Consider the following 23,906-nt stretch of genomic DNA (forward strand, 5'->3'; position numbering starts at 1 on the left):
AGATAGATAAAGACAAAAGGCAGATATGCAGATAACAAATCTACTTCTTGTGCTTTTATTTCTGTCTATGTCTGTGTATGTGTGTGTGACACTAAGAGTAAGGACAGTGAGAGGACAAGATTACAGAAACAGCAAGAAATGGGTGGGGTGTAAACAGAAGAGAAATCTAAAAAAAAACAAAAAAAAAGAAAAAAAAAGGTCTTTGCAGGAATACCCTCAAATGATCTTTCATTATTGACTATGAGTGAGTGGGTGAGCAAGAGCCAAAAGGGGAGGGGATTCCAAAGAAGATAGAAAAAAGGAAAAAAAACAGTGCTGCATTGTAAAAGTGAGAGCAGAACGAGAGAGGGAGACAGAGACAGAGAAAAGGACTGAGAGAGAGAGAGAGAGAGAGAGAGAGAGAATCACCGCATTTCAGCTCAGTCACACAGCAGTGCACAGATGTGGTGAAAACAATGGAAACATACGTGCCTGCTGTGTTAAGAGTGATCTCTCTCACACACACACACACACACACACACACACACACACACACACACTTATATGGAGCAATATCAGTAATACCGCAGCAGTTCCAGACACCCGCAAGCACAAAAAATATTCAAACTACCTGCCATTTAAGTTAATACATTAATTCACTTTTAACAAAAAAAAGAAGATTATTAAATAACATTACATTTCTATTATCAATAAAAACGTATAGTAAAATTACTATATTCTTATGATGGTCTGACTGCATCACTGAGAGAAGGAGAGTGAGAAGGAAAGAGAGAGAGAGAGAGAGAGAGAGAGAGAGAGAGAGAGGGAGAAAGGGAGGGAGGAAGAGCACTATGAGAGTAGAGGCAGCAAGAGAATAGAAAGGGAGAGAGAAGGAGAGAATGTATAGTGAACGGCAAGCGTTTCCTTGTTCATGTCCTGGGCCTTTGTGAATAAACCATGGGATGTATTGGCTCACGAACCCTCAGTAAGACCATTTCCTTTTGTATTAATGCTGACAATGGTGTGTGTGTGTGTGTGTGTGTGCGTGTTAATTAGGGAGTTGGGGAGGGGTAGCTGGTGTGGAAAGCAGCACTGAGCTAACATTTGAGATGTGTCAGATACATTTGGCTGTATGGACTGAAACATGTTTGGAGCTTTGTGTTACTTTGTGTGTCTGTACGGCTTGCACGTTTTGTGTATGTTTATGAGTTTATAGTAAGGTTGCTGGATCAGAACCTACATCTCTTGATTTATGCTACTGCATGACTGGTGTGTGTGTGTGTGTGTGTGTGTGTGTGGGCGGTAGCGATGTTAATAAAGAGAGATGGGGAGATGGAGGATGGAAATGCAGTAATTTCAGCTGTTTGCTTTGAACACTTTGAAAAATGGATTTGTGAAATCTGGATAACTGAGCAAAGGAAAAAGAAATATAGCAAACATGCTTGATTGACATGAAAGAAAAAGAGAAAGGGGTACAGAGAGAAGGAGAAGAGGAAAGAAAAGGCATGCTTGAGTTCACTGCAGTCAGCTGAGAGGGGAGATGCAACAAGGATTAAGGGGGAAGGAGGGACATGAGCAGGAGTTACTAATAGTGCGTTCGTGCAAGTGTGTGTGTGTGTGTGTGTGTGTGTGTGTGTGTGGCTGAGGATATTCCAAATCTGACAGTGAAACTCTGAAAAGCATAAATGTTCAGCATGTTTGAACCATTTTCAGATTACTTCCTATCATAAGGAGAGGCAATGCAGCATGAACCTGGAAATGACACCTCAAAAGGAAATGTAGATTTATTTATAGAACATTTCTCCTTTCCTGGCCAGAGCTTTGATGGCTTCTATTGACTTTTGACTTAAAGGGCTATTGACAACATTTCTAGGTGGGCAGTCTGACTGAAACACAAAAAGCTTGTAACCAACTTTCTTCCTGTCAAAGGTCTTTGAATCTTTTAGGTTCGATGCACAATAATTGTTCTATCTACAGTGACCTTACCCCAGTTTTACTCTCAATGACCTACCAAAATCAAGTAGTGAAAGAATAAAGGCCCTACATAGTATTCAGCAAAACTTAACTTAACTTAGGGGTCTAAAAGTTCGACTCAGCACAAACAAGGTCAGAAGAGCATGGGAATGTATTAGTTCAAGATGACTCGTGTGTGTGATGGTCAGTGCATGACTTTATATCATCAATGTAAATGATGATAATGTCTGCCCCGGTAACCACCTGCTGCTATTTACTTTAAGTTTGTTTTGGAAATGTACAATGTACAAAACCGACTTGTTTAAGACAGCATTGTTTAGTAGGGAGAGTTTCAAGCTCTTAGCAGGGCAATTAATAATAGTAAAGGCATCATTTGGTGATGCAGATTTACATGTACTTGTGAATACTGAGACCTCTAACAGTTTCATGAGTGACAGTCATTGGTGGCCAGCGCAGCTGCTATCATTTTTTCTCATACAGGATACAATAATTCAATGTGTCATTAAAGGCCTATAGTGAGAGTAAACAAAGACAGTAACACTGCATTATTTATTTATTACACTTGTGATTTATTAGCCTGATGGGTGGGAAGAATAGGAGGAATATTTGCATAAAGAAATTAATAAATCAAGCATGCTATATCTATCAATTCCCAGTGTGCGTTTCACATTTTTCTGGCCACTTAAAAATGGACTACGATCACTACTGACATATGAGAGAACAAAAATATAAACAGGATATTATTTATATATTTACTATATATTTTACAACAATTTTACTATAGTATAGCACATGTAGAGTATGCTTATCATCATGTAGTGCTACTGTTTGTATATAAAATATTGTCCCAATCAAAGCGGCTGTCAAATACTATGCAAAAAAAAAGTAGATTGTGGTAGGCTTTCATAAACTATCTTCTCATATGTCCACTTGAAAAAGATTGTCACTTCTAATACTAATATGAATCTCTGTTCTTTGTTTAGCTATACGTTTTTTCCTAATCGTTTTTGCGTTTAATTCGCAGCTCCTTTTTTGGAAAGAAAAATGATCTCTGGCTGTCTCAAACTGAAGCAGTATTAAATGACAGCGTTATAGATCTGTAAGTGTGCAGCAGAGTAGAATATATTGGCACAGTTCTATAGAGTATTGTCGGATGCTCGGTGTGTATTCTGCTGTTGGGCAGCTCTGGAGGCAGATATCGATTGGCAAACTTCAGATCAGCTTTCTGAGCCAGACTGTGATCTGAGAGCTGGACAATGCAGTGATAGGATACACGCATACACACACACACACACACACACACACACACACACACACACACACACACACACACACACACACGTAGGAGGAGGAGGAGGAGGCTTGGCTGAAGTAAAAGATCCTATAAAAACACGCAAACAAGTGCTGGTTTGGCAATACTTGTATTAATGCTGCATAGTGCCCCAATACAAACACACACACACACACACACACACACACACACACACACACACAAGCAAATACTAATTAATAATATATAAGCATTTTTCTCTCTTAGGGTTGCAGGCCATATTTGAAAGATTTTGAATCTTTAAAATGGCCTAAGTGCAGGAACAGTTATAATCCAATATTCAAAATCAGGGTATTAAATATAGCTTGTTTACATTGTTCTAATTGACTGTTACTGCTTTATACAACATACACAAGAAACAAAGGGGAATACAACATGTAGTTACCACTTGCATTGTGCAAGTGGTTATTGTTTTATCCTCAGTAACTGCTTTATCCTGATCAGGGTCATGGAGGATCCAGAGCCTATCCTGGGAACACTGGGTGCAAGGTAGGAATGCACCCTGGATTGGACCTATAGTCCATCACAGGTCACCATACACCCCCAGATTCCCACAGACAATAACACAAAACTTAGGATTGAACCACGGAACCTGATGCTATGACATCTGTGTCACACTGTGCCAAGTGTTTGTTTTTGGTATTTACCGATGTGTGCTGTTGATTCAGTACATTTCCCTTACTGACAAACAGGAATGTTCTCTCCCAGACTTATTATTTTATTTTCTTCAGCATACTGCACATGCTCACTTCTGACCCAGATGTCAGCTAGCGAATCTGTAATTAGAGCAAGCGCACACTACACTCACAAGTGAATATGGCCTTGAGTGCTGAGTGGAGAGGTGCTTGAAGAAACAACTCAATCGGTCTGAAAATGACAGGATTCCTCCATCAGTGTTTCAGAAATTACAATAGTATAACAAACCATTGTTTATTTTATGGTAAAGGATGAAAATAAGTGATTGCCGAAGAATTATGAAAGTAGCTTACATGTTTAGGTTCAAATTTGTTGTCAGTGTCAAGTACATAGACAATAAAATGCATTGTTAAATTAGCTTATTCAAAGATTTTTACACATCATACTTTATTGTGGACTAAATATACTGGACTAGTTTTTTGCAATTATTTATAACTCTGGGACAGTAGGTAGCATTGGAGAAGGGCGTTTTAGTACAGCCATGACAAAACATTTCCTTAACCAGTCTCAGTGGAGGTTAAGCCATGCCTTAAAATAAAAATCATAAAATTTGATGTACCTGTATTTACATTTGGAATTATCCTCAATTAAACAGAGTGACAGGTCTGGTGTATGTTGGGTGATATGTGTAGGGATAACCTTGCCTTGCTGAGTGAGGTTAAGAATTTGTTATTGTTGTGAGTCCAAAGTGTGTTCCGCTTATTACACTGTTTTAATTCTAATGGCAGTTTGCAGGAGGGTCTGGCATCAGCCCTGCAACAAGCGCATCAATTTGATCTGGCTCTTTATCACACACACACACACACACACACACACACACACACACACACACACACACACACACACACACACACACACACAAGCCCTCATTTTCATGCTCATGAACAAATAGGAACTCAATACATGCTACAGAGAATCTTCCTCTGGGCTTTGTGTATGTGTGTGTGTACATATGTGTGTGAGAAGGCTTAGTGTTGACTGCACTACAGTGTCACGGTAGAGAAAACACAGTGTACAGGCAGTCTATGGTGAAAATACAGAGTCTCTGTGCATGACTGCCATTACACCTGAGGGAGCTCTCCAAGCTATTACTTGAGGCTATGTTAACCTTTAGTGAGGGTGTATGTGAGAGCCTGAAAGAAAGCACACCGTGTCAGAAAGCTTCCTGGAGCATTAGTGAGGTTTGTTTGTTCCCTGTTCTTTTGTGTAATAAAGTGGCTCAGCTGCTTTTTCTCCCTTCAGTGCAGTCTCACTACATCTACAAGTGTTACCTTCTGGCTGACTTTAACACATTTTTTTTATTCTCGTGTGCAGCATGTCTGAGAAATTGATATATTTATATAAATGAATCGTTCGCTAATCCCCCCCACCATCACCACCACCCTGATTTTTAAAACACATGACAGCTGACCTAGGCCTGAAGCATTTCAATACAGGCCATTTAAAATAATCAAAATGAGATTTGGGCCACTGACTGCTACACTTCTTTTATATTTACTATTTCAGTCTCACGGAAGTAATATACAGTGCTTTCTTACTGTTTTTATCCAGGAAATTTAACCCAGATATTTCATAATTCATTTCTATAGCATCTATCAAGAATTTCTACAATCAGTTGTTTAAATAACAAATCCACATTGGAAATTTTTACAATAATCTAATATGTCTAGTAAATGTTCTGTTATTAAATTTATATGATTCTTGGGTGTCTGAGACTGTTAAAGCTGTTTCTGATTGGACTTAACTGTGCACTAAATATTAGACACAATAATAGAAACTGGTAATGACATCTAATAGCATTTAAAGGGTAATTCATTCAGTTTAACAATAGGTGCTCTGCACGATGGTATTGTACATACTTTAGGTACAATATACAGTTTACTCGCTCTCATTGTCTTCTGTTAAGAATGATCGAGCTGCATTTAAGGTATTGTATTACAGAGAGGGACTCCCAGTTATTGATCTGATTACAAAGTGCTATATATATATATATATATATATATATATATATATATATATATATATATTTACACACACAAAAGGATGGCAGCTGCAACAGTCCACACTGTAACAAAAATTCTGGACTGAACAAGCTATGTGCCTGTAAAACATTATATGCGTCCATCTATGGAAGGTCACCATGTAGTTCTTCATGAAGGCACAGACTCATGCAGTATTAGAGCATCGTGACAGATAAGTGACGAGGACAAGCAGTACTTTCAGATGCGTCATCTAAACTGTGCAGTAAGGCTGATTTGGCTCTTCTCTTTACCATGGGCATGATTAATTGCAGTCTGTAGCACTTACATGTTGTTTATCAAACAGGTCCGACATTGGCTCAGTATGATGCAGCTGGCATTGGCCTCCTTTCTGCAGAAAGAGAGCTCCACAGGGTGACGGATGAGCTGTAATGTGGCATGTGGGGTGTGTGCATAACACAGAGATAGGCGACTGAGATGTTCACTCAGAGACTGCCAGTCATCTATAGCTGTCAGTCTTTGGGCGTCAGGACCAGGTCTCACAGCACATAACAGCCATGGCCAAATGGATCCATTGGTTTCTACAGGCATGTTAGTATGGTTCCAGTACAGACAGTGTGTGGTCTGCTGGGTGGACATCCATATGTTGTTGCTAAAAAAGATAGATACTTGTCTCATTCTTGTGCATAAATTTGTGCAGAAACAAACACAAAAATGTGCAAAGAAAATTAAAGGTACAGTCACAGCAGCCATGTGTAGGGTTATTTCAGAATAAAGCACAGGTTCCTAATGATTCATAAAATCCTAAAATATTTGCATTATATATTTTGCCTATAAAATAATCAACAAGGGTAGTATGTTGGTGAAGCCGTTAGCACTCCCACAACACATCCAGGGTGGCTACCATCTCGCAGCCAGTGTTAATGGACAGGCTCCAGATCCTCAACAATTCTAACAAAGATAAATAAAGTTTCTGAGAAATTCAAGTTACCACTTTGCTGATAAGTTCTTGCATTAACATATAGGCTATGCAAGTGTATGATTTCCATGACCTGAACATTTCCTTTATTACAGAACCTCCAGACACCTGAAATTGCTTTTCAGTTCTAAGTGTTCTACTGCATTATGAAGTATTATTCAAAGCTTAATTTACAATTTAAGCATAAACTGAATAATTTGTGATTATTATAGTTGCATTGCCGACAGATTTACCGCTTGTCTTTTACATTTTATTATAATAATGCAGAAGTCAACTTACCTTATGTGTGTTCTTTGCAACTTTCTGATTTCTTGCACCATCCCATCTGTGGCACTTTTATGTGAAATGCTATGATTTTGTAACATGTTTCTCTTAAAGGTAAAATAAACAACTCCTACATTTCCTAGACTATCTGAAAATAATGTGCAAATGCGTGCAATTTGCAGCACCAGCAGAGAAGCTTCTTACAGTAATAGATGGAGCCTTCAGAGAGAGTAAAGCTCACACATAATCATTTTAGAAGTAAACGCAGTGATTAGCAAAGCTGTTTTATTTTAAACATCTGATGGCTTCTCTACTCTTTAACATGCTGGGGCCTTTGGGTGTCGAGTTCGCTATTAAGGCACTTTGCCGTGGTCACGTGATCAGCTGTTGCCGCATCTGCGACGCTCCATTATGGCGAGGATCGTCGAGCCGTGCATCTTTGGGGGAATCAGGACTGCAGACTGATTCCGAACTGAAGTTACTGTCGGTCAAACCATAATCTGTAAGGAGCTGTGTGAAGCCTTGAACCATGAAGTCATGGTGCATGAGACTTCTTTGAGCCTCACACAACCACTGTGCTTTAGCAACTAAATGTCTCCTGGTTACAACATAAATTATGGGATGACTTGGCCTCGTGTGTCAAGGGGCTGAGGTGCAGTAATTACAGCAGGGAAAAGCTACTTTATGTTCAAGAGCAGGCAGGGATAACGCTAGGGCATCCTGTTACCATTCATTTACATCTTTCTGCTGAAAAAAAACTTGTATATTATATAAAAGTGAATATATCTTCCTGAATCAGAGGCATTCTTAAATATGGCACCTTGCAGTGTTCCTAGTGTGGATCAAGTTAATCACAGAATATATGCTGTTATAAAGCACACAAGTAACATGTATGCTTTTGCCCTAATACATTTATCCTAATTAGCAACTTTGATAATAACCCTATAAACTAAATTATGCTATCTATCTATCTATCTATCTATCTATCTATCTATCTATCTATCTATCTATCTATCTATCTATCTATCTATCTATCTATCTATCTATCTATCTATCACAACTAAATTGTATATTTTAGGAATCAGCTGTAAGCTTTCTATTATTGGACAATGAAAATACGTAACTAGAGACACTTGATGACACTTATTCTTCAAATGATGGCAGATAATCTAGATTGCAGAGTAATTAAATCGTAGCCCCATATTTTCATGTTAAGATGACTCATGCTTTTTCATACCAGTTTCAGCTGCAGCAGTACTGAGTGCATAGATAAATTTCAGCTTGCTTTCTCTGTAATTACAGATTATTGTCTTTCATGCATTAAAGAGTTACCCGACACTGATTCTGTGCTTCTGTATTATTTATCCTGAACTTAATACTAGAAATAGGGATACAGGGCTATAAATTGTTCTGCACTTTACATAACATTGTTTGGATAAAATGCAGATGACTTCTGACTACTCTTGGTTTCTTATTTAGGTAGCTTAGAGTTTACCCTGCCGTGTCTGCTACTGATAAAATGTCGCAGACAAGTCTGACAGCCAGAACACACTACATGCGGATAGAAAATAATCTGTAGCTTTTTATGGTGTTAGATTTCTCAAACTTTGGATAGAATCCAAAAGAAGGCAAAGAGTGCACAGTTTGATTTTCATATTAGGAGAACAGGTCTCCTCTACTTTCCTGTACTTCCACATTTAGATGCAGCGCTAGGTAAAGTGGATTTGTCATTATTGTGATTACTCATAGACTGCCATTCAAAGTGAACTTTATCGGCCTGTAGCTTCTGTCATTGTTTATACGTTTCTATGACACATTTTACAGAGATGTATATATAAAATTATTCTTTATATATGCGAACATATATTAACATATTTGTGGTTTTATTGGTTGCTTGAGACATATATAATAAAGTATATGTACAACCATGTGAAAAACATGTTTTCTTAACTTACAATTTAATGTTTCTAAACATATGTAGGATACATATATTTTAATATATTGTGTTACACCATTAATGTTACACTAATGTACAAAATAATATATGAGAAACCTGATGTTGAGTTATAGAATAAGTTATTATAAGAAACTAAAAAGTTAAAATAAAAAGTTGACCTACCTAAACTTGTAGTGCTTTGCATATATTGCTATATAGCAGATTATGGGGATGTTACTGACCTTAAAAGGATATAATGGAATGTATAACACTATATATATATATATATATATATATATATATATATATATATATATATATATATATATTATCAGAATTAGTGTTGCTTAGGATTTTCTTTCCTTTCCCAATAATACTTTCCAAGCATTTTAACTATCAAAATCAAATGGTTCACAAATGAAACAATTGATCTGCTTTAGAATTTTGTGTCAACTTGACCCCTTAGTAGTAAGAGTAATTTCATATCTTTTTCACCATATCCTATAATGAAACATTTTTATCTATCTGGCAGTCAGCAGGGTCTCTATCCACATGGAAGGAGGGCATGGTATGAAAGCAATGATAGTTTTATTGAATATAAAAAGTATGTAAATCATAGTCTGTGTCCTTCACATTCAGCAGATTTCAACCCAGGTGAACACCTGTGGGAGATTTTTGGCTGACATGTTAGACAGCACTCTACACCACTATCATAAAAGAATGTTGTTCATCCCTCCAGTAAAATTCCAGAGACTAAAGTTGTTCTGGTGGTTAGAGTTGGTTCTACATTTTACTTAGACCAAGTATGTTGGTTTACATGAAGATTTTCACTCTAATGTAGATAGCAGGAAATAGGTGTAGATATTTTTTTTCTTTAATTAGCCACTTCAACCACCCTTAATCATGTTGAAGTTGACAAGGTTCATTGCAAATGCAGTTGGAGTGAGGAGTGAAGCAGTCAGCTGTAGGAGTGAGTGTGCTTTTAATGGACCCTCCTACAAAGCATTGGCATAAAAAATACATCAAGGTGCTAAGGTACAAACAGAACTGTGAACTACCAGTATAAAAACACAATGCACATCAAATGCATTAACAATGGGCATTCATATCCAGACAATAAAGTAATAGTAACAATGCTAACATTAGCAAGAAAGAAAAAAAAAAAAACAGATTGGCATTAAGACATTAATCTAATGGCCAAGTCTCCATAACATTTACACATGGTTGTTAGTCTTGTAAAATATGCACTTATCTTGTGCTGTTAATTTGGGATGTTTAATTAACTACAGACTGACATTAACAAAATCAAAATACTATGATCCATCACTTTAATCTTTATCTAATATTTCACTCAAACACAGAGTTTAGGTAACAGTCCTGTGCAAGTCTCATGATGCTAAAGTAACACTGCACTAAAATACTAATACCAATTAAATAACGAAAAGCTGCTCTGAGACCTGGGATGTGCTGAAACCTAATTATCATAGGCCCCTATGTAATTAAGTCATCTTTAATTAAAATTGCACTCTTAGTGAGAAGTGGTGAAAAATTAAATAAATAATATGGATCGAATTTGTAGAGAAGCTCTTGTGCAGGTGACCCATTGCTCCTGTTAGTGATGGTACCATTTGGTGTGTGATAGGCTGCATAATTATGCTGTGGTCATAATTATGAGGCTGGCTGGTTTGTGAAAGCTGATATCATGTTTTGCATTGCTGTAAGTGAGAGAATGAAAACTTTGGAAAGAGAGACAGAAAAAGAAAGTGAGACTACATTTGTTTAATGGGTATACATTTTGCTCTTCTACTTACACATTCCCATTCCTATCTCCCTCAGTCCGCCTTTGTTGTTAGACTCTTTTTTTGCAGGTCAAGCTGAGCTCATGATGAAAGCACAGTAAGTGTGCACTAAGGTGATAGGTGTAAGGATGTGATTCAATTATACTATCAGTCATTTCCCAGGTTCATACTAAAGTGCATGTTGACAGGATCACTATGGGAAACACTGAGCCTATGTGCAGCTACTACTGAGACAGAACCAACACCTGATGATTCATCTGTTTAATGTCATATTACAAAAGATTAAAATGTATTCGGTTCAACATTCCTTGATTAGTTTCTCTCTTTTTTTTAAAGCTGCAGATGGGGTTCCAGTACAAAAGGATGGGGAACAGGTAAGCCAGAAAAAAATAACAATAATAATAAATCTCTCCACAGCTGAATCATACAGAACTAAGCCGTGTACTGGTGAATGAATCAGACTAAGCTAAGAAGCAGGCTGAGGAGGCCAATGATAAGAATGCAGCTGTTCTCCTTGGCTGAAATAAACAAGAAATAAACATTTAAATTACTGCATTACACTTACTGCTGCCTATTTACTTAATTACTCTGGTGTTCACTCGGGTAATAATGTTATAGCTTCATGCCTCTATGTAATTTGATCCAAGATGTGTTCTATATTAAGATAAATAGTAGGTTCTGTGTTAAGCTCTGTCTCAGATTGTGATTTAGGATGTTATTGGACTGTCCTTGTGGCATAAGCATCACCATTTCTACATTACCTCACAGCCATCTTTCCTTCTATTTTTCTTCCTTCTCTTTTTCATTGTTACAGAACTAAACAACTTAACAATATATCTTTTTAATTACTAGGCAATACATATTTATAACATGTGTACTTTTCTGAACTAGATAGAAGATTGAAGAATACCTAATGATATTCTCTTTGAGATAGCCTAATAAGATATTAATGACATATTTTTCTGTCACCTCAAGGACATTCACACTCACACACACTCTCTTAAAACTCAAAATGTATTATTGAGAAATAAAATAATAATCAGCACCACAAGACAAGGTTTAACACTACATTTAATAAGATGTCAATGGATACAATATGATATCTTTTACATACAACTGATTGCCACAGATATGATAGTTAATAATAATGACAGTGTATTAACACTCCATCTAAATTCCTATACCATTTATTAAAAAAAATGAGTTTAAATACACACTGTTGTGTTGGTCAATGCCTAACATAACCATGCATGCAAGGTGATCCAGCTTGTCCCAGAATTTATCCATTTTATAATATTTCAAATCAGATTTAATTATCTACATCAGCATCATCAGTCTTTATATATATATATATATATATATATATATATATATATATATATATATATATATATATATATAAAATATAATAATATATAAGTCTGAAACCATTAGTGAAAATGCTTCTATTTTGCATTTAGATTTTCTTGTTTAATACAACCCATTTATAACAAATTATACAATACTTAACAACTTAAATGTCAAGTTGAATGTCATATGAACACATGCGCTTCAATAGAAGAGTTCAAGAATAAGGAACATTTCTAATTTAGTAATTTTACTCACATAATCTTTCTTAATTTTCCATTTGTCAGGAAAGATGCACCTTTTTGAACTGCTGCTCAGACAACATTAGGGATGACACAACAAACTCACAGGACAGTGCTATCCATCCCTGTCTGCACGCATAAGCCCACAGACACCCATGATTTGTTTGTTTTACTGTGACTGATAGGAAAAAATAATATACAGCACCCCTTCCTCCATAAAATCACTGCCAATTTTGTTCTTTTTGGCTCCCAATTACAGATAGCTATACCATATGAAATCCACATGGATTCCTGAAAATGTGATCTTTTGTAAAGACAATTATTGTGTAATTATCAGTATCACAAATTTGTTTAATTATAAATTATAAAGGTTATTTATCATTAAATATTTGTATATTTTTAAATATTTCGTTTCTTTATCTGTTGTGTATGGGTATAAAATTATATATATATATATATATATATATATATATATATATATATATATATATATATATATATATATATATAACATTTTAAAAGCAATACATAAATACATGTATAATACACATGTTCTCCTTTGTTTTATTGTTATTATTTATTTATTTATTTATTTATTTATTTATTTATTTATTTATTTTTAACATGAATACTGAAGACATCCAAACTATAAAACATGTATTGGATTATGTAGTCAACAAAGTCAAGTTAGCCAACTTTTGCTTTGATTACAGCTTTGCACACTGTTAGCATTCAGAATCAGAATCCCATAGGGCAATTGTTTGGTTGCAGTTGCTCACAGTAAAAGATCAAAATAAAGATTAAAGTAAAAAAAAAAAAAAGAAATGTAAATAGATATACTTATCAAAGTACATATATCTTTAAAAAAATCTCTATAAAGGAGCAGTGTAGGAAATTGGAGGGTAGAGTCAAGTTTTCAAGTCAAGTTTATTTGTATAGCGCTTTTCACAACAGACACTGTCTCAAAGCAGCTTTACAGAAATCAACAGTTAAGGTGAATGGTGTGCATTTATCCCTGATGAGCAAGCCGTGGCAACTGTGGCAAGGAAAAACTCCCCTAGATGTTATGAGTAAGAAACCTTGAGAGGAACCAGACTCAAAAGGGGAACCCATCCTCATTTGGGTGACATCAAGAGTGTGATCATAAATCTTTCAACAATACAGAACACTGGAGAGTGAGAACTAACATGAGTACTGGAGTATAAGATTATAAGTGATGTTCTTTCTGCAGTCTTATACAGTCTTTATGGTTCTATGGTAGCTCCTAGTTTTATGAGCTCAGCATGTGTGTATGAGAGTTAGTACATTAATTGTTGGTATTATGACTGGTAAAGGGAGAGAGGTAGCTGATATGATGGAGAAAGGTAGATATGTTGTGTGTTCAGAAAACCAAGTAAGAAAGTAAGGCCATGAACATTAAAGGTGGGTTTAAACTGTTCTTTCATGGTGTGGATGGAAAGAGAAATGGTGTAGGGGTGATTTTGAAGGAAGAGTTCAGAAAGAGTGTAGTGGAGGTGAAGAGAGTTTCTGATAGGGTGATGAACTCGAAGCTGGAAGTAGAAGGGGTGATGATAAATGTCATCAGTGCTTATGCTCCACAAGTGGGTTGTGAGATGAAGGAGTGATTTAAAATTCTGAAGTGAGTTAGATGAAGTGGTAGATGGTGTACTTAGGAATGAAAGATTAGTGATTGGGGCAGACTTTAATGAACATGTAGGTGAAGGGAACAGAGGAGATGAGGAGGTGATGGGTAGGTATGGCCTTAAGGAGAGGAATGTGGAAGGGCAGATGGTGAAAGATGTTGCTAAAAGGATGGAAATAGCAGTGGTCAATACTTATTTTAAGAAGAAGGTGGATCATAGGGTGATGTAAGAGTGTAAGAGTGGAGGAAGGTGCACACAGGTGGTCTGTGTTCTATGTAGGAGATGCAACCTGAAGGAGATTGGAGACTGTAAGGTGTTGGCAGGGGAAAATGTAGTTAGACAGGATTGTATGGTAGTCTGTAGGATGGTTTTGGAGGTAAAGAAGAAGAGGAGGAGAGTGAGGACTAAAAGAAGAATAAGATGATGGAAACTGAAGGAGGAAGACTGTAGTGTAAATTTCAGGGAACAGGTCAGATGGGGCTCAGTGGTGGTAGAGCAGTGCTGGATGATTGGGCAACTACTGCAGAAGTGATTAGTGAGACAGCAAGAAAGGTACTTAGTGTGACACCTTGAAATAGAAAGGAAGACAAAGAGACGTGGTGGTGGAATGAGGAAGTGCAGGAGAGCATAAGGGGAAAGAGGTTGGCAAAACAGAATTGGGATCGACAGAGTGATGAGATAAGTAGGCAGGAGTACAAGGAAATGCGGCATCATGTGAAGAGGGATGTGGTGAAAGCCAGGGGAAAGGCATATGAGGAGCTGTATGAGAAGTTGGACACTAAGGAAGGAGAAAAGGATTGAGAAGAAAATGTGTTGACTGGTGAGGAGAGTGTGTGGAGAAAACTGAGGGAGTATTTTGAGCAGCTGATGAACGAGGAAAATGAGAGAGAGAAAAGGCTGGATGGTGTGGAGATGGTGAAGCAGGAAGTGGATAGGATTAGTAAGGAGGAAGTGAAAGCAGTGATTAAGAGGATGAAGAGTGGAAAGTCAGTAGGACTCGATGACATACTGGTAGAAGTGTGGAGATGTTTAGGAGAGGTGGCAGTGGAGTTTTTAACAAGATTGTTTAACAGGATTTGGGAAGGTGAGAGGATGCCTGAGGAATGGAGAAGGAGTGTGCCGGTACCTTTCAGAATAAGGTAGATGTGCAGACCTGCAGTGACTACAGGGGAATAAAGTTGATCAGTCACACTATGAACTTATTGGAAAGAGTAGAGGAAGCTAGGCTGAGAGAAGAGGTGGCCATCTGTGAGTAACAGTATGGTTTCATGCGAGGAAGAGCACCACAGATGCCATATTTGCTTCGAGAAATTTGATGGAAAAGAATAGAGAAGGTCAGAAGGAGTTGCATTGTGTGTTTGTGGATTTAGAGAAAGCGTATGACAGGGTGCCAAGAAAGGAGTTGTGGTACTGTATGAGGAAGTCTGGTGTGCCAGAGAAGTATGTGAGGGTGGTGCAGGACATGCATGAGGACAGTGTGACAGCAATGTGAAGTGTGCAATAGGAACGACAGACTGGTTTAAGGTGGAGGTTGGATTGCATCCAGGATCGGTTTTGAGCCATTTCCTGTTTGCAGTGGTGATGGACAGGTTGACGGACGAGGTCAGACAGGAGTCTCCTTAGACTCTAATGTTTGCGGATGATATTGTTATTTGTTGTGAGAGTAGGGAGCAGGTTGAGAAGAGCCTGGAGAGGTGGCGGTATGTGCTGGAGAGAAGGGGAATGAAAGTCAGTAGGAGTGTGTGTGAATGAGAGGGAGGGCAGTGGAGTGGTGTAGTTGCAGGGAGAAAAGATAGTAAAGGTGGATGAGGTACCTGGGTTCAACAGTGCAAAGTAATGGAGAGTATGTTAGAGAAGTGAGGAAAAGAGTGCAGGCAGGGTGGAGTGGGTGGAGAAGAGTGACAGGAGTGATTTGTGATAGAAGGGTATCTGCAAGAGTGAAAGGGAAAGTTTATAGGACTGTGGTGAGACCTGCGATATTGTATGGTTTAGAGACAGTGGCATTAAGTAAAAGACAGGAGGTGGAGCTGGAGGTAGCAGAGCTGGAGATATTGAGGTTTTCGTTGGGAGTGACGAGGATGGACAGGATTACAAATAAGTTTTTTAGAGGGACAGTGCATATAGCACATTTTGGAAACAAGGTGACAGAGGCGAGATTGAGATGGTTTGGACATGTGCAGAGGAGGGACATGGGGTATATCAGTAGGAGAATGCTGAGAATAGAGCCATGTGGAAAAAGGAAAAGAGGAAGGCCAAGGAGGAGTTTTATGGATGTTATGAGGGAAGACATGCAGGTGGTTGGGGTAAAAGAGGCAGATGTACAGGAGAGGGGGGTTTGGAGATGCATGATCCGCTGTGGCGACCCCTAATGGGAGAAGCCGAAAGAAGAAGAAGAAGATTAAGAGAAATTAATATGTAGCAGCATGAAATACAGTGGGGCAAAAAAGTATTTAGTCAGCCACCAATTGTGCAAGTTCACCCACCTAAAAGATGAGAGAGGCCTGTAATTTTCATCATAGGTACACTTCAACTATGAGAGACAAAATTAGAAAAAAAAAATCCATGAAATCACATTGATTTTTAAAGAATTTATTTGCAGATTATGGTGGAAAAATAAGTATTTGGTCAATAACAAAAGTTAATCTCAATAATTTGTAATATACCCTTTGTTGGCAATGACAGAGATCAAACATTTTCTGTAAGTCTCCACAAGGTTTTTACACACTGTTGCTAGTAGTTTGGACCATTCCTCCATGCAGATCTCCTCTAGAGCAGTGATGTTTTGGGGCTGTCACTGGGCATCATGGATTTTCAACTTCCTCCAAAGATCTTCTATGAGACTGGCTAGGCCACTCCAGGACCTTGAAATGCTTCTTACAAAGCCACTCCTTCGTTGCCCGGGCGGTGTGTTTAGGATCATTGTCATGCTGGATGACCCAGCCACGTTTAATCTTCAATGCCCTTGCTTATGGAAGGAGGTTTTTATTTAAAATCTCACTATACATGGCACTATTCATTCTTTCCTTTACACGGATCAGTCGTCCTGGTCCCTTTGCAGAAAAACAGTCCCAAAGCATGATGTTTCCACCCCATTGCTTCACAGTAGGTATTCTTTGAATGCAACTCAGCATTCTTTCTCCTCCAAACATGACAAGTTGAGTTTTTACCAAGAAGTTCTATTTTGGTTTCATCTGACCATATGACATTCTTCCAATCCTTTTCTGGATCATCCAAATGCTCCCTAGCAAACTTCAGACGGGCCCGGACATGTACTGGCTTAAGCAGGGGGACACGTCTGGCACTGCAGGATTTGAGTCCCTGGCGGCGTAGTGTGTTACTGATGGTAGCCTTTGTTACTTTGGTCCCAGCTTCTTTGCAGGTCATTCACTAGGTCCCCCCGTGTGGTTCTGGAATTTTTGCTCACCGTTCACCGTGATCATTTGGACCCCACGGGGTGAGATCTTGCGTGGAGCCCCAGATCGAGGGAGATTATCAGTGGTTTTATATGTCTTCCATTTTCTAATAATTGCTCCCACAGTTGATTTCTTCACACCAAGCTGCTACCTATTGCAGATTCAGTCTTCCCAGCCTGGTGTAGGTCTACAATTTTGTTTCTGGTGTCCTTTGACAGCTCTTTGGTCTTGGCCATAGTGGAGTTTGGAGTCTGACTGTTTGAGGTTGTGGACAGGTGTTTTTTATACTGATAACGAGTTTAAACAGGTGGCATTAATACAGGTAACAAGTGGAGGACAGAGGAGCCTCTTAAAGAAGTTGTTACAGGTCTGTGAGAGCCAGAAATCTTGCTTTTTTTGTAGGTGACCAAATACTTATTTTCCACCATAATTTGCAAATAAATTCTTTAAAAATCAGACAATTTTTTTTTCATTTTGTCTCTCATAGTTGAAGTGTACCTATGATGAAAATTACAGGCCTCTCTCATCTTTTTAAGTGGAAGAACTTGCACAATTGATGGCTGACGAAATACTTTTTTGCCCCACTGTAGAATTTGTAGCAGCAGATTGCGGAAAAGTCAGACTACAATAAAAGTAAAAACTAATTATTATTATTGCACTGAGATAACTTCTTTTAGTCAGCCTTATGAGGTAGTCACCTAGAAGGACTTTCTAACAATACTTAGGAGTTCCCAGAGGTGTATTCATAAATATATATAAATACATTTAAAGTTCTTGAGATTTTTCGTGTTGACTAACGTTCATTTCTTAAATTAATGATGGAATGTTTTTTCTCTCTACTTAACTAAGTGTTCCTTTTCATAATATGGATTTGAACACTATTTGTAGTAGCAATAACATGGCTATTGGCTCTGTACCCACCCTCATCTTTTCCTAATTTAAAGAATTGAAAATATAAAACATACGCCTACCAGGCATAATAGTATGATATTATAACATTATGACAAGTGAAGTGAATAACACTGATTATCTCTTTATCATGGCACCTGTTAATGTGTGGGATATATTAGGCAGCAAGTGAACATTTTATCCTCAAATGACCTTGATGTGCTAGAAGCCGGAAAAATGGGTAAGCGTAAGGATTTGTGCGAGTATGACAAGAGCCAAATTGTGATGTCTAGACGACTGGGTCAGAGCATCTCCAAAACTGCAGATCTTGTGGGATTTTCCCAGTCTGCAATGCTCAGTATCTATCAAAAGTGGTCAAAGGAAGAAACAGTTGTGAACCATCGATAGGGTCATGGGCGGCCAAAGCTCATTGAAGAAGTTAATGCTCGACATGTCAGGATTGTTTTGGTTGCAGAAGGGTGACCAACACAATATTAGGTAGGTGGTCATAATGTTATGCCTGATCAGTGGGCAAAACGTTATGCCTGGTCGATGTATTCTGTCTTATTTAATATATTTTTGTTGACCACATAATTCTATATTTGTTCTGTCACAGATAAATAAATAAAATACAATACAAATAAATAAATATAATTGAATAAGATGTGCCCAAACTTTTGACAGTATATTGATTGCATTTGCTATTTCAAATGCAATCAATAGTTACATCCAACCAGATTGCTTGCTTGTCATCTTGTGCTTGAGTTTGATCCTTGTGTTTGGTGCATGTGCATAAAAAGGACATTAGTGCATTAGTAGTGGTTCATTAAAATTCCAAAGAGATCTTCTCTCAAAAATGTCAGAAGAATGAGCTCTCACAACGAATGCAAAGTTACACTAAACACGCTGCATATTTAATTACGCCATTGTAACATCCCAACAGCTTTTCTCAGTTCTTACATAATCTGAAATTTGTATTAGAAAAAGTCACACTGCAAGCAACAGGAAAGTGTCTTCCAACTTAATTAGATACACAAATTTTCTGAACTCCTAAACATTCTTCAGGAGCAACTCTGTAGGTCAAGCACTGTATAAGCAAATGGAGGGGGTGTAAAAAAGTCTTAAATTAGATATTGCTTCTATTTTGAATGCATCTGAATTTTTGCACAAAGCAGAAAAGAAGCAACTTAAAATGTGGTTCAATGGATACAGTTAGTTGTATTTTCTTGAATCTAGTAAATGCATGCTCTGTACGAAGGTCATATGACCCATTAATGCAAACCAGTAGTAAGCAGACCACATGATGCATATGGTTCTGTAATAGCGATAGCAAATCATCACTCCAGGCAGTCTTAAAATGCTTGCGGTTTTAAAGTGCTGGGTCAGGACTCTGCAGTGAAAAAGCCTTGTAGAGAGAAAACAATACGTAAACAACACAATAAAAGCAGGAGAGAGAGTGACAGATGGTTGTTGTATACACAAAAACTCTTTAAAGCTTAATATGAGTTGCATCACTAATTTTCTACTAATCGATAATTTTATACTCGAAATGTTAGATTAAAATCCCCAGCACAAAGAAACATTGTGCATATATACAGTAAAAGCAATAACATGCAATTGTTTTAGGCTGTTTTATATGCTAGGTACCATGCAGACTATGGTGTTTTGCAGTGTGTGACAACCATATCAAGTAGGGTTTTTTCTGTATCAGTGCAAACTAGATATTGCCTTATTTACAGCACAGTTTGATAGAAGGTCTTTTGTCTGTCTGGGCAGCTTAATAGCACATTGGTGAGCATATTAAAAACTGGTTAACTCAACCTTCTCTGACATCTGGCATCTTCTCTGACATCTGGCATCTAGCAAGGAGTACTGGCAATTAATAGGTTATGTTGTGGCTTATAGGAAATCTTTTTTTTTTCTTTAGTATAACATTACACACTGCCATAGAAACACAACATATTTCCACCTCTGTTTTTTTGTCTTGAACAAAGATTCCCTCCCTTTCCTTTTCTTCTTCTGTACTTCCTTCTTCTTGGCATATTTTTTAAAAACTACCTTCTTCTGTCACAATCCCTCTTTCTTTCCTCCTGTCTCTTTTCTATTGTTTCCATTCTTGCTGTCTTCTCCTCTTTCCCCATCCCTACCTTTCCCCATGTTCCTTCCCCTCTTTCCCTCAGCATGGCCGAACAGACTTTTCATGGGATGGAATCAATGTAAGTGTTGTGATTATCAGCCCCTCATTTTACATTATTTTTCTTTCCTTTACTTTTCTTTAAATTTACATTAGATAGCATTGGCCTTTCCTTCACTCCTCATTGCAGTACCTGTGGTCTCGGTCTCTCTCTCTCTCTCTCTCTCTCTCTCTCTCTCTATCTCATTCTCTCTCTCTCATTCTCTCTCTCTAATGACTTTGCAGTAACTTCTTGCACTATGGTAGAGCTTTTAGCTAACCAAAATGCCACAAACTACACTTCCCAAAATGCAAAAGGATATACACTGACCAGCAAACTGTTGGGAAATGTAGTATTTCACACCCATGTTAAAACACTAACTCTGTGTCTATCACCACCTCTTCCATCACCTCTGCCCTTCTATTCCTCCAAATATTCATAAAATCTCACACTCAATTTTCCCTATCCTCTCTGCTGAGGTGCACGTCCTGCTCCCTCACTGTTCCTCTCTGCTGCACTTTCTTGTTTTCTTCCCATTCCCTCTCTTTTTCTCCACTATCTCCACTATCTTCTTCCCATCCAGCTATCCATGGAGGACACGACCACTATGTTGCCCCGGCTAAAGAAGCGGAATTCCAACGCCTACAGCATTGGTGCTCTGGCTAAGTCCTCACTGACAGGTGTGTCAGGTGTGTGTCTGTCCTGTAAACTGGTAACTGACCCCATGTTGGCTCCAGTCTAAGTGGGTGGAGATGGAGGCAACATGGCCCCTTGTGGGTGCCCTTTTCACTCCCTGTTTTCATTTACAATGCTCGCCAATGGCATGTGAATCCATTGGTGGAATATCAGATATCACAAGAGCTGCTTACTCAAAACGATATACACTACCCACAACACATTTTCTTCTCTGGCTTGTTGTTTTGGGAGTGGTGATGGACGGGAATTGCAGTTATTTTTGTGTGTTAAGTTCTTGTGGAGTGCAGCGTGGAGATCAGTCAGTGTTCTGTGATGTATTAGTGTCTTTCTGTCTCTCAGACTATCATGTGTGTGTACTGAAGTACAGTGCAGTCTGATGTTTTTTTTTTCCGATTTCCTCCCTTAATATTTAATTTATATTCATCGTTTAATTTTAGATTGCATAAGGTGAGGTCATTTGGTCTCCTGATGACAGATTTATTATAGAACCTTGGCATTACCAGAATAAATATTTGATGAGACCATTGCTTCCATGAATCTTATGTAAGCGGTCATATATAGAGAATACCTGCAGTACAATATATTATAGGCAAGGCTTAGGTAAAATGTGGTTTATGCTATAATATACAAGCTATTTACAGGAGTATTGGCCCTTAACCTAGTATATATTAATGAAAGTATAGAGAGAGATATCTCAGAGAGAGATTATTCCAACAAGCCACAATGTTATTCCTCAGACTGCACCCTCATCTTTCTCCAATTAATCTTCTAGATTCAACCTCATCTTTTTTTGAGTCATAACCATTTTATTTCCTTAAATCAATTTGCACACACTCTCATTAGATAACAGCTTTACATTTACCTAAACAATTCAAAGGCTCCATTTATTCCACTTTATTTGTCACATGTATTCAGCTCTGTTTTGGTAGTATAAACACTGTGTTAGTCCCTTTCATCTTTCATATCACTGCATCTCACATTCCTGTTTTGTGCTAATTAAAAATATTACAAAACTGATCTGTTAAGCCCACCATCTATACAACACTCTACTTCATCCTCTCTATTTTTTATAAAAACTGAATTGTCTTTCCATCCTTCCACTTTAGGAGTGACTCGGTCTATGAAGGACAAGGTAACAAAGCCAACAGCCATGGCGCAGGGCCGTGTGGCCCATATGATAGAGTGGCAGAACTGGGGAATGCAGACAGTTGGAGCAGGAGGGTCTAGTGGCGGCCGAATCTCCACCCGTCATCTTCAGCAAGAGCGCAAGCTGGAGAACGACGCCTACAGTGACCTTAGCGATGGAGAGAAAGAGGCACGCTTCGCAGCAGGTAAAGAGAACAATAGGAAAGGTTTGAGGTCAGGTTTAAGACTTACATGAGGAATTTACATGTATGAACTACAGTACTACAGTAGTCAGCATCAGATGTTTCTACCAAAAGACACTTCTTATGCTTGTTGTGCAACTTGCTTGAATATAAATCAGAGTGAGTGGATTATGATTTTCATTTATAGTGATGGTGAGAATATAGCAGTGCTGTGCAAAGCTGTTATTATCTCATATTTATAATATTGTGTCTCAGCCATCTCAGCACTTGTCCTCATTATTCAGGTTTCAGAGGAAGTTTATGATGATGCCTCATACTGTGCAGGGAATTTAAAATGTAGGGAAATTAGCAAAATAAGTGGGACGGAGAATACTTGCTTTGATTGCATTCAAAAATGTAAAACTATGAAAATGTAAAGCGTAAAAATAATAAATAAAAATAATTATATGTGCTCGACTTCGATACTTTTATTTAACTAGCAAAAATGAGGATATTCCTAACCACTCTGCTACCACACCACTAGTTTTATCATAACACAAAGCACCATGAACCGAGAGCAATTTTATGCCTCAATATTCTTTGATCGTGAAATTAAGGGGATTAAATGTTTACTTGCTTACCTCTGCTTCTGTGTTTTTTAAGGTGTTATGCAACAGTTTGCAATATCCGAGGCCACTTTGCTAGCTTGGAACTCCATGGATGGAGAAAGCATGAGTGCAGGCTCCAACCAAGGCAGTGTTGCCCATCTAAGCGAGGCCAATCAGGAGAGCATCACCAGCCGAGGTACTTTAACTGCTAGAATCTGGGAAACAAATTTTTGCCCATGTATAGATACAAAGAAATGCTAAAGAAACAGCAAAAGTGTTGAATAGATAATTCTTAATATATACAGCATTTTAATACATGAGGTAAAAATATAAATAAAAGCATAAAACATACATTTTGTTTTATCAGTATTTTACACCAGTTTGAGATTTTCAAACCATTTGCTATTTGCGATCACTATTAAATGCAACTTCTATTTTGCTATAGTCAAACGAGCAACCAAGCACACAGCATAATCAGCATATAGATGAATACTGCAGTCATTCAACACCAAAGCAATTCATAAAAACTGTGCCTGCAGATCCCTTTTTATTGGCAAAAAAGTATGATAATTTTTGAACAGTGAAAAAGGAGTAGTTTCTCTACTTTATTTAAAATTCACCATATACTGGGGCTAAAATAGCCACAGGTCAA

At 37.8% G+C, this 23,906-nt stretch overlaps 1 protein-coding gene across 6 annotated transcripts in view; it reads left to right on the plus strand.

Annotated features, from left to right (window-relative positions):
• Positions 1-828: 828 nt before the first annotated feature.
• fam131bb (family with sequence similarity 131 member Bb) overlaps positions 829-23,906 on the plus strand; it is a 29,890-nt gene continuing 6,812 nt past the window's right edge. Inside the window, exons 1-7 of one of the 6 annotated variants that reach the window (XM_046847245.1) lie at positions 840-964; positions 3,728-3,772; positions 11,273-11,310; positions 20,650-20,685; positions 21,227-21,323; positions 22,446-22,670; positions 23,310-23,450. In XM_046847245.1, the coding sequence (XP_046703201.1) occupies positions 937-964; positions 3,728-3,772; positions 11,273-11,310; positions 20,650-20,685; positions 21,227-21,323; positions 22,446-22,670; positions 23,310-23,450 (610 nt within the window). In that variant the 5' untranslated portion in view covers positions 840-936. Of the gene's footprint in view, positions 965-3,727; positions 3,773-11,272; positions 11,311-20,649; positions 20,686-21,226; positions 21,333-22,445; positions 22,671-23,309; positions 23,451-23,906 lie in introns of all 6 variants that reach the window. The other 5 variants (XM_046847243.1, XM_046847247.1, XM_046847248.1 and 2 more) reach the window with 5 other exon arrangements.

This window comes from Silurus meridionalis, chromosome 4 (genome assembly GCF_014805685.1).
Source record: "Silurus meridionalis isolate SWU-2019-XX chromosome 4, ASM1480568v1, whole genome shotgun sequence".
NCBI classification, from domain to species: domain Eukaryota; kingdom Metazoa; phylum Chordata; class Actinopteri; order Siluriformes; family Siluridae; genus Silurus; species Silurus meridionalis.